The sequence below is a fragment of the Rattus norvegicus genome, chromosome 10, assembly GCF_021556685.1.
Source record: "Rattus norvegicus strain SHRSP/BbbUtx chromosome 10, alternate assembly SHRSP_T2T, whole genome shotgun sequence".
NCBI lineage: Eukaryota > Metazoa > Chordata > Mammalia > Rodentia > Muridae > Rattus > Rattus norvegicus.
The window spans coordinates 96,251,654-96,269,672 of NC_141543.1; the positions used below are offsets into that span (position 1 = coordinate 96,251,654).

The following is an 18,019-nucleotide window of genomic DNA, read 5'->3' on the forward strand; positions in this document are numbered from 1 at the left end:
CTGAAAGACTTTTTATGGTCAGAGGTCTTTGGTGAAGGTGCAGCCTCAGTTGCATTTGGCAGCCCAGGACTGAAGGGCTTGCAAGAAGCTGAGGCTTGGCACCATGAAGAGAGCCTATGACAGGTTTTGGTGAAACCTAGTCCCTTCTATTCTTGACTCTAAAGCCAGAGCCACATGGCTGAAGCTGCTGAGTTCTGCTGCTTGCAGGAGCTGGAACATGGTCCCCTTGTTCTATTATATCAGAAGACCCAGCATATTGGAGATGCCAGTATCATGGGAAGCAGCAGTGGAGTAGAATCAGCCAGAGCCTAGAGTGCTACAGAAAGTGGAACAAGAGAAGTGACCCAAAAGGAGCCCAGGAGATCATGTGTGGATCCCAGACATTGAAAACAGAAGCTATGAAGTTGAAATTGCCTTGGATATCCCAAGATGTTAGAGATGCCAGAACCCTGGGATGCCTGCCAAGGAAGCTGCTATCAGGGACTGGAACCAACCAAAGAGAAAGAATTGTGTCGCAGTCAAATTATTTTGTTTAATGCAAACTTCACGGACTTGAGATTTCTTTCTCTGACCTGTTCTTAGGTACAAGCAATAAAGAAGAGTCCTGAGTGCCAGCCATTGCAGAGTCCTGTGCAAACCCATCATCTGCTTTGACTCTTTCTGCTCTTCCTATAGCCGTTTTCATTCAAGCCAGATTGGAAAGCTTTAGTTTAGCATGAACCATGGGCAGACACTCTTGATAGTTCCTTTTCCTAGTCCACTTGCTATCACTCTCTTATTATAAAAGCAGCTTAATGCTACCAGCAGTGTATACCAGAATGTATTATCAGCATTTCCAAGAGAAATGTGGACTTAGAAACAAGATGCATCCAAAACACGTGAGAGAAGATCTTATCTACACGAGAACAAACGATGCAAACCATCTCAGTTCTGGTAGCTGTTAATGGAACTATCCATTGAAGGCCGAAATTATACATTTTAGAAGGATGATTTATTAATGTAATCATCAAGTCTGTAATTCATTGCAGGGGTAAGGGGGGCGGCTCCCATCCTGGAATGGGTTGAAGTGAGCCACAGAATCTGACACAAGTGTAGTTTTAAAGACCGATGGTCTCTGGACATTCTAGCTCTCTAACTATAATGAATGCTTGTTGATAATGTCTAAAAAGTTCTAAAAACTTTCTTGCTCATTCTAAGGGTTAAAAGCAGCTGGCTTAAATGATTAACACCTCTAGCCTAATGGCTGGGGATTAAGTAAAGTAGCCTTAGTTCTATCTCCACAGGAACTGCATGACTCTAACTCCCAGCCTGCTAGTTGAAGTAGCAGGAAGAAAAAGGGACACTTTGAAAAGTGAATTTAGTCTTTACTTATAAGTTCTCTCTAAAACATTTCCTAAGAAAGTTCTTCTCTAAAAGGTTCTTCTCTCTTTAAGGCTCTTCTCTCTGAAAGTTTCATCTCTGCTCTCTCCTCCTAATCTCGCTCATTCCTCCTGCTCTAATGTAACAATAATGCCCTTACTCTTGATGCCATGCCCTCCAATGTTACTCCCAGTGCTTGTACTTCCAATTGCTATACCATGTAATCGTTCCTAGTCTTTTGTACCTTTTCTAGGGGAATAGGTCACATGGTCTCTTTTTTTTTAAACAGAAGTTAACTAGTAGTTCAAACAAACTCAAATCATAAATTGATTAAGATGTTTACAACAGAGAATGTTTACATGCATATCCACTAAGAGTAATTATCTGACCAAACATTCATTATCAGTCACTAGCTCAACAGGTTCATTGAAAGTTAAAAACTATAATTTTTGTGACTTATTAGTGAAGTTTTGTATAGATAAACTCAGTCAATATATTACCTTCTGTCTTAGCACCTATAGTAAATTGTAGTTCCCTTTTTATGACCTCTGGTTAATTGTTTTACAACCTCTTGGAATATGCTCTAAATTGCAGATGCCTGCTTGCTATCTCAGAAGGAGTTAACTCATGACACTTGAAAACTGACAGAGTTCTCACTGCAGCTTTGACATCGGAAAGGACTTAATAGCAAGCCTATTATAAAAGAGCTTAATAATGACTAATATAATTCTAGGAATTCTTATAGAATCATTAACAATTAAGAAATCATCTATTCATCTATAGCATCACTACAAGACAGTACATCTTTGTCGTTCTGCAGAAAGCTGCTTAAAGGGGTGGGCTAATATCTAGTGATTGTTATATATATGTAATAATAACAGGAAAACCATATTAATAGCAGGAAACTTCCCTCAGAGATAATCTCCTTGGCCTTGCCTAAAGAAGCAAATCTGTCATTAACTTAATAGTTCATGGAGGAACCATCTCAGAAAGATCACCTGCTAGTTTTTAGTTTCTCCCTGATGACTCCTGGCATTTCATAATTTAAGTGCTGAATGTTCTTGCCTTTTTCTGAGTTTGGTTTTATTAATATCTGAATTTTTCCTGTCTTACAGCTGATGGGAAAGTGGAAATAAATGATGTAATGGAAAAACTAAATACTGTTTTAGGTAAGTAGGAATTTACTTAATTTTTTCATACTGTTTTACTTATATCTCCCACTGTGTCTTTATTTTCTTGTTAATTTTACTACTTTAGCATTTTGTTAAACATTTTCATCTACTTGCTTTGCATCACCTTTTCTTTTGCATTAAACACATTCCAAAATTTCAGATATTTCAAATTTTAAACAATGACTAAGGTACTATCTACAGATGCAATTTTTGGTGTGGGTCATCAACAACATTATCGTTTCTGGGCAATTGGGTGAGTATTGGGTTATTTGCAAATATGTTCCCTTGTAAGTAAGTAAGCTCCCTTAAAGTAAGAGACAGTTCTGTATTTCTAAATCTGATGCTTATTCTGTCCTCATGTGTTGTTTAGTCAACCATGAAAGATTGCTGGACATGCTTTGTTTTTCATAATTTGAATTCATTTGATGGTGTTCTGTAGCAATGACCATACACTTTCTTAATAGTACAAGAATGTTTGAGTCCTTACCTTTAGGTCCCTCTTCAACCAAAGTCACAGAAGACCCCTATCAGGGTTGACCATATCTCCTTCACGATTGCTGATTCTCCTTGGAGTGACTGCCTCAGTATCAATCAGGATATTTTTATCCTTTTCTGTCTTTAAATCAACTGATGAACGTGTTTCATGGTATGATGATGGCTCTGTACAAGAATTCAAGACACTGAAGAACAGAATTCAAATAGTTATAAGACAAACAAAGCAGAAAGAGTTATACAAAAGACCTGGAAGGTGCTGGAATCCAGGTCCATTATCTTCTCAGGTCTGAAAGATTAGTTCAAATAGAAGATTGGGCCAAATAATGCCTTAAGTTTACTATGAACAAGCTACTTTTTCTTTTACATATATGCAAAGTCTCACCTCACTAGCTAGTAGAGCAATGATTGTGTTACATAATAGTCAAAATGACGTGAAATTTTTGAGATCTTAAATTTAATAATTCCTGTGAATGATGTCAATTATATGTAAGAATCCATTCCACCAGTTACTATTTGTAGAACATAAACACTTACATATCATAAATATTTGTTTGGGAGGGATTTACAAGACTAATATATAAGGTCTTGTGAAGTCCAAGCTGGCCTTGAACTTTCTGCGTAGCCAAGACTCTTCTTAAACTCCTTATCCAGCTGCCTCACCCAACCCAAGTACTGTGGTTACAAGCATGCACCCCAGAAAGATTCCTGTCCCCACTGGACTTTTTGTAAAGAAACAAATATTTGCCATTATTGATGTTACACACAAATAGCTAGTAATTCTTTAATTTGGTTTACTCTTAAAATCTGAATTATAAAATTATTTGGGGCCTAGGTGGGCATTAGTACAGAAGATTATATCTCTCTAAGTTGAAAATGAATAACAGTAAATCAACAAACAAAACCTCTGACAAAAAGATTAAAAATAAAAGCATATGAAGATGTGTGAAATGCTTCATTTTCTTGTTCTGATGACCTTAAGCAGAAGATTTCTATTTCTTGAAGATTTGAACTTGTTCTGAGGGGCTTGGATCTTAAGTCAGAGGTACCGTCCATGTGCCCCTTTTGCTGTAGTGAAGCTTTTTATCTCCTAAAATTCATGCTAAGACCCTAACCTCCAGGCCTATGGTATTAGGAAATGGAACCTGAGTAGGTCACAGGGGTTCAACTCTCATGAGTGGAATTAGTGCCTCATAAACTATAAAATGCTTGAGGGGACATAAGCTCCCAAAGCAGTGGGAGTTTCTAAGAACACTCAGTCCTTGTCCAGGTCCAACCCACATCACTACTCTGCGATCACTGTCAGGATAAGTACTCTTTTCTCTGACCCATCCCTGTTTATTTTACAGCTAAAAATAGTCTTGACATAGACATTAGTAAAACCCCAGTATATATGATTCAAGAAACAACCAAAGAATGAATGATGGTACTGGAGTCCCTGAAGGCAATAAATGCCACTGTTGTGGCCAAAATAAACTCTGGATTTGTAAGAATCCAGAATGATCATTTCCTGATTATCCTAATCTTCTTTATATTTGGTACATAAAAAGTCCAAGGGTGTTATTGTAATATGACAAATACATAAATAAAAGACTCTTAGGGATACTGTCAATGAATTCACTTCTGTTTTGCACAGTAACATGGTTTAGGACTCTATAAAATCTCACACATGATCTCATCTAATCTCCCCAAAAACTTTGTGCATAAATATCACTAGCATAAGAATTTGGGGTGTTATATTTCTGATGTATGAGCTTTTGCAAGACGCATATAAACTCACATGAATTCTACATTGCTTTTCCTAATTTTGTGGTGGGGGGGTCACTAGAATTTTGATAAGAAAAGGCTGAGAATATAGCTCAGTGAGTAAAATGCTTGCTGAATCTAGATTGTAACCCTGGTGCTGGGGATCAGAGGTGGGCAGATCCAAGTGTTCATTGGCCAGCCAGTCTAGCTGAAATGTTCAGTTCCAGGTTCAGTGAGAGAGCCTGTCTCAGACAGTTAATGTGGAAGCACAATCGCAGAGTACATCCTGATGTCAACCTTTGTCTTCCCCATGAACTCACATGGGTGAGTATAGCCACACACATGTACACATGCATGTACAGATATTCAGATAGGGATTCCATTGGAAGCTAAGGAATACCTTGAGATGGTCCACATTTCAAAAACATTAATTCTTCTAGTCCATTAGTGCAGGGTTTCCTTCTGTTTATTTGTATCTTGTTTCTTTCATCGATTTTCTTTTCAGTTAATTTCTTTAGTTAAATTTATTTCTAGATATTTTTAATTTTTATTATTTTTTAAAGAATGTATATCTGTATAAATGAATGCGGAGGCCAGAGGCATGGATCGCCTAGAACTAGAGTTACTGGTGGTTGTGAGTCACCTGACATAGCCCCTAGGAATTAAACTTAGATCCTCCGGGAGAGCAATATGCACTGTTAGGGTTTGGACCATCTCCCTTACCCCTCCTCCTTAAGAATTTTTGACAGCTACCATAAATGTAATTTCTCTCTTGGTTCCTTTATAAGGTAGCTCATTGATACTTTACAGAAACACTACTGATTTTCACAGGCTAACATAGTATCATACAACCTCAGTGGGTCTATCTGTTAATATTTTAAACATATTAGTGGTGAGTAATATTCTTTATATAGGATACTGTCATCTGTAAAGACAATTTAACTTCTTCCAATAGATATAATTTTTCATCCTTTCTCTTGTCCAGTTCCTTTTGATAAAGATTCCCACTGTTGTGTTAGTAGAAGTGTCAAGAATGGCGCTCTCAGTCCTCTCTTAGAGAAGTCCCAGTTTTTGCTGGAAAGTATAATATAGGTTGGCTGTGGGTTTACTATTAATGGCCTTCTGAAGCACAAGGCTAATAACTAATGTATTTGTGCTTTAACATGAAAAGCTATTGAACTGACTGATTGTTCTGCACCTGTCAGAATGACCTAATGGGTTTTTGTCCTTCCTTCTACTAATATGACATAACTTATATATTGCTTTTGTATGTGATCACAGTCCACCATGGTGAGAAAGGGTCTTAATGAAAGTTTAAATTCTGTGTGTTTGTGTTTGGGTGAAATTTTTGTGTCTGTCTTTGTCAGAGATGGTAGCTTATAGTTTTCTTTCTTTTGTGTTTCTCTAGCTTTGCTATTAGAATAGCAGAACCCAAGTCCATTTTTAAGACACTTTTTCACAAGCATTTACTGAGTGATTTTTTGGTACATTCTATTAATAAATAATTAATTAATATAAGACATCTAATACGTGTGCCTTTTTATGTGAAATTTATGGACATCATAATTCATAGCTCCAAACGTGATCACTTCAAACTCCTGAAGTAAATATTTAAATTTTATTTTATATAAAAAAAAGCACTTAAGTATTGCTTGTTTTATGGTCATCTGTATACTTAATTCAAGTTCACAAGTTTTACAATTTTTCAGTGTCAAGAATCATAGGTTTTATGTTCTCAAATTCTTTTCTTGTCACCATTTACATGTTTCCTAGGAGGGTCAGTGGATATTAATGATGTAGAAAACATTCTGCAAGACATGAAAGTTGAATACACAGATAAAGACTATTTGAATCTGATAAAACATCTTTCACGTAATGGTAAGCATGTGTATATTTTATTGATACGTACTAATAAGGATTATTATGTATATAAATCCTTCAGAAGGTTTTTGAGCACTCGATTAGGAGGTGTTTTTGGCGTCACATTATCAGGGGTTTTATTTTTTAATATTTTATTTAATATTTATACATGCGTAGAATGTGTTTTGATCAATTCCAGTCCCACTCCTTCCCCCTCCAACTTCCCACTTGAGTCCCCTTCTACTCCCCCTGCCCAACTTCATGTTGCCAGGATTTTAAAATCATTTCTTAGAACTTCCAGAATATCTTTGCCAAAAGAATAACTGAATCGTTGGCTTTTCAATATGGTGGCAAAGCTATTTCATCATTTCTCCTGATAAGCCTTGTGTGTTTCTGTGTGTTGTCCTTCTTTCCATTAGCATGCCAAAAGAGAAATATGAAAAGGGAAAACAAGTTGTATTAGTCAAATGGGATACATGTTTCAGAGTTAACAACCAATGATCATTAGGTTTTGTACATGAGTGAATAAAATTGCCTATAATTCCAGTCTCCAGGGATCTAATGCCTCGTCTTGGCCTTCCCAAGGGCCAGGCACACAAATAGTGCACATATGTGCCCCAAACACCTATGCACTTAAAATACAGGGGTTTCTCAAGTTTAAAACATTAAAGTCTTTCTCCATAAAACTCTATTATTGAGAGACAACAAATAAATTTGGAAGAAACCATCAAGAAACCTGATTTTTCTGAAGTCAGAGGATTGTGAGAATTATAGTTTGTTGCTTGTTTAAACAAATTTTCCTTATTACTGTTTTCTGACCTGAGTTGTGTTTTTCTTACAGCTTCCGGAAAAGTGTTTAGAAAAAGGCTATTGGATGGTATAAAGAGTCTTAAAAGTGAGTGCAAAGATCATAAGAACACAAATAAATAAATAACATATGTAAGTTCATGTACATAAATTCATCTTTATTAACATTTTACAAATATCAAATTATTTTCACAGAATGATTTTTAGATTATTATATATTCCAATGTAAAGTATTGGATTATTATGCTATGAGTCTCTGGAAATTTATCTAGGTCCATTTAGAATTTCATATGTTCAATATGAGCAAAAGATACCATCAGAGAATGAGATACAACATCTAGTTTTGACCTTGTTTCTTCTTACGCCTATGACTAGGCCTTCCTGAGTCATAAGTTCTCGTAGATAAAGTTACAGCCATAGCACTCCTGAATTGACAAGATTTTCCCACATTTTGATATCTTTTTAATACTTTGTCTACCCTAAGGAGGAAAAATTGATGTGAATAACTTGAGCCCATTTCTGGAAAACATGGGGATTGAACTCTCACAGAATGAGTTTGAAGACTTTGTAGAAAGTCTACCAGTTGATGGTAAGCTTTATAAGCTAAAATATGTCCCTTTTGGAACACTTTAAGTTTAACAGCTTCCTTAGATGGCATTTACTTTATATCAAAAGGACATTTTGAAACGTTTACAGCAGCATCCAGATGAAAACAGGATTTGTCTTTATTAGTTCAAGCCTAGCAGGTGCCCTCCACTGTGGATGATGAAGGGGGATGAATCCTGAGAGACTTCATTCAGGTGCGAATGAAGGAGAAAATCAAATGAGAGACTTTTGTAGACTCACTGAACATTACATGATTACAAAGAAGCTTGCCTACTAGGAACATTTCAAATACAGTAATGATTGTGTCTGGTGTGAATGATTTGCTATTCTGAATGAGAAGATCAATGGATAGAGAGAAATACAGTAATTTAAAGTGATATATAACTGTGGATACTGAGAATAATTATACTACTGTAATGAAGTACTGTGTGTGGTATAAGATTTGGATTTTAAATATAATAATAAAATGGGAATTATTTCCAATAGAAAAATAAATGGTCAATGTTGATTGAAGAAGATATGAAAAATATAACTAGATCAATAATGGCAGTTGAAAAAGTAGTTGACTCTCCACCACTATCCATCACTCTAACCAAGGACGATGGGCTAAAGGTCTTTCCTTTGTCTGTTTGTTCTTGTAGTCCTGGGAATTGAACCTAGGACCTTGCACATGCTAGTTGAGTCCTCTTTACCACTGGGGAGTATCACCAAAACAAGCCCAGATCATTTTAAAAGTAACTTCTACCAAATCTTTTAGTAACTGTTGTAATGCTTTAGAAAGCACGGTGGGAATGGCAGTGGTCTTTTGAAACCTCGAAGCATCCCCACAATGACACATCTCCAACAATACCACACCTCTTAATCCTTCCCAAACAGTTCCGTCAGCTGGGGATTCAAGTTGGGGATTTGAGCTGGGAGGAATCACCACAATGTATGAAATTAAATAGAAGGAAAAAAAAGGGACATGTTTCATCTACTTGGTGTTAATTATCTGAAAATGTAGGCATCTAGAACTACAATTTGGGATGATTGTAGAATTCATTATCAGTCTGTGATTCTTTTTGTGTGTGCAGAAAATGGAAAGGTTGATCTAAAAAGCGTTGTGTCAAAAATGAAAGACTTCGTAGGTGAGTTTCTCCAACACAGATAACCAAATGCTATAAATATCTTAGATGTTTCCCCAATATATTGTTGATATCAACATAGTCATTTTATTCAATTATTTGTCAGATCAAACTTATCTGATAACTTATGTATTCAAAATAATCCACAAGATTTACTCTCTTTCCATTGTTGTTTGTTTAATGAGGAGGCATCTTTATGTAACCAAGACTGTCCTGGATTTCACTATGCAGATCAGGTTAGCCTCAAACTTACAGAGAGATCCGACTATCTCTGCCTTCTGCATGCTGGGTCTGGAGATGTGAGCCACCATGCCCAAAACAAGACTTATTTTTAATAACAAGTCCTGTGATTTTTAGGAATACATTTTTTCATTTATAAATATTTCTTGGCTATTTGTAAATAGCTAAATTTTAAGTAAGCACACTAATAAATAAGAAACATTTTAGATAACTCCAGGTAATATTTTTCTATGTGATCAGTTTTATAGTCAGTATAATTATTGTTACCAGCAGTTCTGTGCCATTTGTATAGTAGATTGCATTCTGCATCCCAGTGCCTTTGTTGTGCAAAGACTCCCTTTGACTTCTTTTGACCTCTGTCACTGTATTTGTTCATCCATTTTGTCCTTAGAAAAGACTTAATTCCAAGCTGAAATTGCCTCCACATAACTTATTATTTTAAAAGACACATCAGAGATCCTATTGGTTAATAACATGTTCTTAGAAATCTGCCCCCCTTTTTTTTATTAAATTATCAGGCTAGGCCAGTGTGGAAAGCTACAAGCTAAAAGCAATCCTGGCACCCTCAGTTCAGTCTCCAGCACCCACTGTTGACAGAGAGAACTGACACACAGAGTTGTCCTCAGATCTCCACACGCCCTAGCATGAGTGCCAACCCCTGACACACACGCACTTTAACAAATTTTTTCAAATGAGTTACAAGTTCTTAAGATGTTCACCTGTAAACATTCTGCCTTTTGAAGGAGAAAAGATTGGTGTCGGTGGCCTGAGAAACACTGTGGAACAGATGGGAGTTGAAGTGAATGATAAAGAGTATGTGGACCTGCTGGGAAAGCTGCCATTCGATGGTAAGCTGTGGGCATGTTCCTGAGACCTCCAAAACTTTAGGCCTATGGTTCTACTCTTTGAAATGTGTGTGCGCATGTGTGCACACGCGTGCGTGCACGTGTGTGTGTGTGTGTGTGTGTGTGTGTGCGTGCCTGCGTGTGTGCACGCATGTGTGTATTCTGTTTCCATGTGTGTGTGGTGGGCATTGGATTTTAGTTGTATGTAGGCATGGTGTGTAGATGTGCATGCATGTGCAGGCCCAGGTTGATGTGAAACATCCAGGACGCTCTTCTAGCTCATTCCTTAAGGCAGGGTTTCTCAGCCTACCCCAGACCTCGAAAGTTTAACTGGTTTCACTAATCAACTTGCTCAGGGATCTCCTGTCTCTGCTTTCTAAGGCTAGAATTGCAGGCGGGCTGCCACACACTCCCAGCATGTATGTGGGTTCTAGGGATTCTGACTCCTTTCTTAGAGCAGGGGGCAAGTGCTTAACCACTGAGCCTTCCCCGCAACCTCTGAAATATGTATTTTGACATGATGTGTGTTGAAATGTTACCTGTACCCCTCTTCTAGTCCTTCCTTATGAAGAATCTGTTATTCCGTACCTCCAATGCAGAGTGTAATACTCAAAGAATCTCCCACAAAATCAGGTGTTGAGAAGGAAAAAAAATGTTCTTGCCAGTTTTTCAGTGGAAAGCAGGGCTTACATCTTTCTTCTAGTACACAGCAGTGGTCCTGCTCTCTCTGGGGCACTTTTCTAAATCTTGGTTGTTTTCTTATCCGTTTCCCCTCCCCCCAAGCTAAACCCTAACCATTCTAGCTTTTGTTCTCAGTGTTTGGGAATAGGCCAAATCTCTCTCACTTCTCCTTCTTTAAACAAAAAGACTCAACATCTTCCCAATATAATTCTGTATTATTTTAATTTTATTAGAAAAGTCCCACATTGTAGCCAACGTTAACTTTAAAATCTCTACATAGCCCAAGCTGGCCCCAAACTCTCAACCATCCTCCTGTCTCTTAAAGTAAACTTTATGAAAGCATGGTTTTAGCCAGATATGATAGCGTGTCTAGAATCCCAATACTGGAAGACAGGGGAGGTGGGGGGAGGAGGAGGAGGAGGAGGAGGAGGAGGAGGAGGAGGAGGAGGAGGAGAAGGAGAAAAAAAGAGGAAGGGGTGGTTTAAAGACAGTCTGATCTGTACAGTGAAACAATCAAAAGGAAAGGGAAGGAAAACATTTTCAAGCTTCTTCTTGGGCTTGAGAGACTTCTCAGTGGTTAGAGCACAGTCTGCTCCTGCAGAGAAGAATTCTGTTCCCAGCACACACATGGTGGTGTACAGCAATCTGTAACTTTAGTTCCAGAGGATTCAGTGGCCTCTCCAGGCTTCTACAAACACTAGGCACACCGGCACACATTTGGTATACACCACATTCAAGCAAACACTCATACATATAAAATTAAAACTAAACTTTTTTTTTAAGTGCCTTCTCACAAATACCTACTTCTGTGGGTAATTCTTGTATCAGATGCTAAATTAACTTCTCCCATATTGTTATGCTAGTTCGGAAGTTAGCAAAACCTTTTGAGCAAAACCTTGCCATTAAAGACTAAGGGAATTCTTGCTGCCTCTTAGGCCACAGGCATGTCCCCCTTCTGTAGTGAGATAAGTGGAAGCAATAGGGTGAACTTGTGGTAGAAGAGAGGGAGGGAGGACTCGCAGGTAGGACCACAGGGTAGGGAGGACTGTAGTAAAACAACATCTGAACATGCCAGGACCATTTTACTCGGGAGCCCGAGGCAGCTATGGTTCCCTGCATGAGAACACATCAGGGTTCCAGCATAAATGAGGAGGGGACACAACAGCCTCCATCCTTAGGTGAAAGGCTATAAGCGGTTGATGGATGCTAAGGGAGACTGTTTCCTTAGGGAATGTCATCCCTGGTGGGTCACTCCAATGGTAGCCCTAATACCATGCATGCATAAATAAACAGTACTAATTGGATCGGGTGGGCTATCTTAAAAGGGGGTGAGGTTGGAGAGAAGACTCAGCAGTTAAGAGTACTCACTGTTCTCTCAGAAGACTTGAGTTCCATTCCCAGCACCCACACCAGACAGCCCACAGAACCCATGACTCCAGGTCCAAAGGATTCTACCCCATCTTCTCACCTTCAGGGGCACAAATGAAGCATGTGTACATGCATGTGTTTCTCAGAGAACAAAGTCAGGAAGAAGACATGGGGGAAATTAGGGAGTAAATATGATTGAAATACAGTATATACATGTATTAAGTTCTCAAAAGATAAAGTATATTTAAAAAGTAAGGGGCCAGAGATGACTGGTTAAGAAAACTTGTTGCCTTTTTTCTTTGAGTTTGTTTATACAGTGGATTACGTTGATGGATTTCCATATACTGAACCATACCTGCATCCCTGGTTGATGTGTTCTTGGATTCAGTTTGTGATGATTTTATTATTTTTGCATCGATATTCCTAAGAGAAATTGGTCTGAAGTTCTCTTTCTTTGTTAGGTCTTTGTGTGGTTTAGGTATAAGTGTAATTGTAGCTTCATCGAATGAATTGGGTAGTGTCCCTTCTGTTTCTATTTTGTGGAATAGTTTGAACAGTATTGGTATTAGGTCTTCTATGAGAGTCTGATATAATTCTGCACTAAACCCATCTGGTCCTGGACTTCTTTTGGTTGGGAGACTTTTAAAAAACCACATGATCATCTCATTAAATGCTAAGAAAGCATTTGACAAAATTTAACACCCTTTCATGTTAAAAGTCTTGGAAAGATCAGGAATTGAAGGCCCATACCTAAACATAGTAAAAGCAATATATAGCCAACCAGTAGCCAACATCAAACTAAATGGAGAGAAACTTGAAGCAATCTCACTAAAATCAGGGACTAGACAAGGCTGCCCACTCACTCCCTGCCTATTCAATATAGTACTCAAAGTCCTAGCCAGAACAATCAGACAACAAAAGAAGGTCAAAGTGATACAAATTGGAAAGGAAGAAGTCAAAATATCACTATTTACAGATGATGTGATAGTATACTTAAATGACCCCAAAACTTCTACCAGAAAACTACTACACCTGATAAACCACTTCAACAAAGTGGCTGAATATAAAATTAACTCAAACAAATCAGTAGCCTTCCTCTACTCAAAGGATAAACAGGCTGAGAAAGAAATTACGACAACCTTCACAATAGTCACAAATAATATAAAATACTTCAGTGTGACTCTAACCAAGCAAGTCAAAAATCTGTATGATAAAAACTTCAAGTCTCTGAAGAAAGAAATTGAAGATCTCAGAAGATGGAAAGATCTCCCATGCTCATGGATTGGCAGGATTAATTGTAAGAAGATGGATTGTAAAAATAATAATAATAATAAAAATAAAAAAGGCCATCTTTCCAAAAGCAATCTAGAGATTCAATGCAATCCCCATCAAAATTCCAACTCAATTCTTCATAGAGTTAGAAAGCGCAATTTGCAAATTCATTTGGAATAACAAAAAACCCAGGATAGCAAAAACTATCCTCAGCAATCAAAGAAATTCCGGGGGAATCACTATCCCTGAACTCAAGCAGTATTACAGAGCAGTAGTGATAAAACTGTATGGTATTGGTACAGAGACAGGCAGGTAGATCAATGGAATAGAATTGAAGACCCAGAAATGAGCCCACACACCTATGGTCACTTGATGTTTGACAAAGGAGCCAAAACCATCAAGTGGAAAAAGATAGCGTTTTCAACAAATAGTGCTGGTTCAACTGGAGGTCAGCATGTAGAAGAATGCAGATTGATCCATGCTTATCACCCTGTACAAAGCTCAAGTACAAGTGGATCAAGGACCTCCACATAAAATCAGATACACTCAAACTTATAGAAGAAAAAGTGGGGAAGAGCCTCGAACACATGGGCATTGGGGAAAATTTCCTGAACAGAACCCCAATGACTTATGCTCTAAGATCGAGAATGGACAAATGGGACCTCATAAAACTGGAAAGCTTCTATAAGGCAAAGGACACTGTCATTAGGACAAAACGGCAACCAACAGATTGGAAAAAGATCTTTACCAATCCTACATCTGATAAAGGGCTAATATCCAAACTATACAAAGAACTCAAGAAGTTAGACTCCAGAGAGTCCAATAACCCTATTAAAAATGGGGTACAGAGCTAAGCAAAGAATTCTCTGCTGAGGAATATCGAATGGCTGAGAAGTACCTAAAGAAATGTTCAATATCCTTAGTCATCAGGGAAATGCAAATCAAAACAACCCTGAGATTCCACCTCACACCAGTCAGAATGGCTAAGGTCAAAAACATAGGGGACAACAGATGCTGGCGAGGATGTGGAGAAAAAGGAACACTCCTCCATTGTTGAGCTGGTACAACCACTCTGGAAATCAGTCTGGCAGTTCCTCAGAACACTGAACATAGTACTACCTGAGGACCCAGATATTAACAGTCCTGGGCATATATCCAAAAGATATTCCAACATATAACAAGGATACATGCCCACTTTGTTCATAGCAGCCTTATTTATAACAGCCAGAAGCTGGAAAGAACCCAGATGTCCCTCAATAGAGGAATGGATAGAAAATGTGATACATCTACACAATGGAGTACTACTCATCTATTAAAAACAATGACTTCGGGGTTGGGGATTTAGCTCAGTGGTAGAGTGCTTGCCTAGCAAGCGCAAGGCCCTGGGTTTGGTCCCCAGCTCTGAAAAAAAGAAAAGAGAAAAAAAAAAGAAAAAAAAACCAATGACTTCATGAAATTCATAGACAAATGGATGGAACTAGAAAACATCATCCTGAGTGAGGTAACCCAATCACAAAGAAAACCACACATGGTATGCACTCACTGATAAGTGGATATTAGCCCAAAAGCTCGGAATACCCAATGATACGATCCACAGACCACATGAAGCTCAAGAAGAAGGACAACCAAAGTGCAGATGCTTCAGTCCTTCTTAGAAGGGGGAACAAAAATATTAATAGGAGGAGATATGGAGACAAAGTTTGGAGCAGAGACTGAAGGAAAGGCCATCCAGAGCCTGCCCCACCTGGGGATCCAGCCCATATAAATACAGCCACCAAACCCAGACAATATTGCTGATGCCAAGAAGTGCATGCTGACAGGATCCTAATATAGCTATCTCCTGACAGGCTCTGCCAGAGCCTGACAAATACAAAGGCAGATGCTCACATCCAACCATTGAACCAAGAACTGAGGAGTTAGAGAAAGGATTAAAGGAACTGAAGGGATTTGCAACCCCATAAAAATAACAATACCAACCAACCAGAGGTTCCAGGAACTATACCACCATCCAAAGTATACACACCGATAGACCCATGGCTCCAGCTGCATATGTAGCAGAGGATGGCCTTGTTGGACACCAGTGGGAGGAGAATCCCTTGGTCTTGTCAAGGCTCGACCCCTCTCCCCCTTCCAGTGTAAAGGAATGTCAAGTTGGGGAGGAGGGAAGGAGTCGGTGGATGGGTGGGGGAACACACTCATAGAAGAAAGGGGAGGGGGATGGGATAGGGGGTTTATGGACAGGAAACTAGGAAAGGAGATAACATTTGAAATGTAAATTTAAAAAATTCAATAAAAAAAAGAAAAGAAAACCTTGTTGCTCTTGTAGAGGACCCAGCTTTGGTTCTTAGCCATCTGTCTCCCTAATTTCAGGGAATCTGGTGCCCTTTTTGGCCTTCAAATATACCAGCAAGCATGATATGCACAGACATAGATGCAAGCAAACGCTCATAGACATAAAAAGTAAAAATAAATGCCTTTTAAAATAATATTTAAAGATGGAAAAGAAGACAGATAAGAACAATGAATTGTGGGGTTTCCGCTCTCTTACATCAGCCAGTGTTTGTTGTGGAGGTTGATGTAGTAATAATAGTTTAGTTACCTTAGTCCTAATGGTGCTCAGGAGCCAACTTCTCCACACTGTGATAGCACTCATCCCAAGGTTACAGTGCAGGAATGGCAGGTATAGATCTGCCTAAGGCCACCAGCCAGTCAGAAGCCAAGCCTGAGCATTTAAACCTGAGCTCTCACCCTCTAACCAAATGCTCACTCTGAATCGTCATGGTCTTCATCTTCAAGTTCATCATGACTTGAAGGTGGAGACGAACTTCGTAAGTCAGCCACAGCATGAAAAAGTCTGACTCTGTATTCTCCAAGACATTCTCTGACCTGAACTGTGATTTTTTTTAACAGAAAATAATAATGTTTTTCGGAATAGACTCCTGTCAACTCTCAGGTCTTACAAAGGTGAGTGACAGATGTCATGAGAAAGTGACAAATAGGACTGGTTTGATAGTCTCAGCCTTTGTTTGTCCTTTTCTCCTAGTTTATGATTCCTCTGGTAGCTCTTCTATGTATTGATCATGTTTTTGTATGTAGTTGGTATGTAACTTAGGTCAGCATCAAGTTGAAAGGAATCAGCCTTGAACACACAGCTCTATTTCTGTGTGTCTTGGATGGATCTCCTGAGAGCTTGACCATCACTGTGCTGGATTCGAACCACCACAATGCTCATTTAATAAAATAAAATAAAAAATACTGCAACTCAAGAGTCCAGTTACCTAGTCATAACCACTTGATATCTTTAAGCCATTTATAATTAAAATACCAAAATTTTCATATAGTCAGAAGTGCTCTAACACCCCATTGGAAATTTGCACACGTGTCCTGGTCTTACTCTAACAGTCACTCCCTTCAGTGCCGGAAGCAATTATCATGCCTGCAGTCGAGATGAAGTAACTGATTTGTGATGGGCGTATGGAGTACCCATTCATCCAACCAAGGGATAAATGTGTTTGAGATTCACAAGTAACTAATGTGCTTGCTGGGTGATGGCAGATATAATCACAGGCACCATTCGTGTCATGACTATTTTTGCTAGGACAGTGATTTCAATTTCTGTACTCTACATGATGCCACAACTCTACCCAATTAAAAACTGTTCTCTTACTGTAACCATCCTATATAATAATTATATGTAGCTATATTTTTCTGTGGAATAAAAATAAGCTCAACACCAGCCACTTAAGTAGATATTTAATCCCTAGAGGTGCCGTTTGGTTTTCCATTTTATCTATCATACGTAAAACTACAAGTACATTCGCCCTTCTCATTCTGTGAAGAGTGGAAAGTGGTAGCCCAAAAGCCATAAAAACTTTAAAGGAACGTCATTGCCAAACCACTTTCAAATAATTTTCTAATTTTTTTATTCTATGTTTATTTGCCTCTGTTTCCTGAGACAAAGTCTCACTATGAAGTCCTGGAAACTCTCTGTGAAGACCAGGCTGGCTTCTAACTCATAAAGATCCACCCGCCTCTGCCTCCCAGATCCTGGGAATAAAGACATAGCCTCCACACCCAGCCTAATTAGCTCTTAACAGTAGTCAGGCACGGGGAATGTTACTCTAATTTAGCAAGAGAAGTCTTTATGTCTAGATTGGAGTTTGCTCGAATTCCTGTCTTTTTTTTTTTTTTTAAGGTGGAAGAGTTAATCCCAATAAGCTGAAGACGCTCCTCATGAACTTGGATCTGAAACTCAAAAACAGAGAAATGAAGAAGGTGATGCAGAAGCAAACTGCGGGTGGTAAGCACAAGGGGGTTTATGGGGAGGGGGCAAGGGGCACAGAATCTAGGGAATAAGTGTAAGAATTCCTGCATACCTACAACCTCAGCACTCGGGAGACAGAGACAGGAGGATTCCTAGAAGTCCAAGGCCACTTTGTGCTACCTA

General features: G+C 38.6%; 1 protein-coding gene across 1 annotated transcript in view; it reads left to right on the top strand.

The window, feature by feature from the left end:
* Positions 1-18,019, top strand: part of Efcab3 (EF-hand calcium binding domain 3) — a 506,364-nt gene that overhangs the window by 376,295 nt on the left and 112,050 nt on the right. The window contains exons 131-138 of the mRNA XM_087572380.1: positions 2,475-2,528; positions 6,543-6,647; positions 7,471-7,524; positions 7,921-8,025; positions 9,116-9,169; positions 10,150-10,254; positions 16,483-16,536; positions 17,768-17,872. Coding sequence (XP_087428506.1) covers positions 2,475-2,528; positions 6,543-6,647; positions 7,471-7,524; positions 7,921-8,025; positions 9,116-9,169; positions 10,150-10,254; positions 16,483-16,536; positions 17,768-17,872 — 636 coding nt within the window. The remainder of the gene's footprint in view (positions 1-2,474; positions 2,529-6,542; positions 6,648-7,470; positions 7,525-7,920; positions 8,026-9,115; positions 9,170-10,149; positions 10,255-16,482; positions 16,537-17,767; positions 17,873-18,019) is intronic.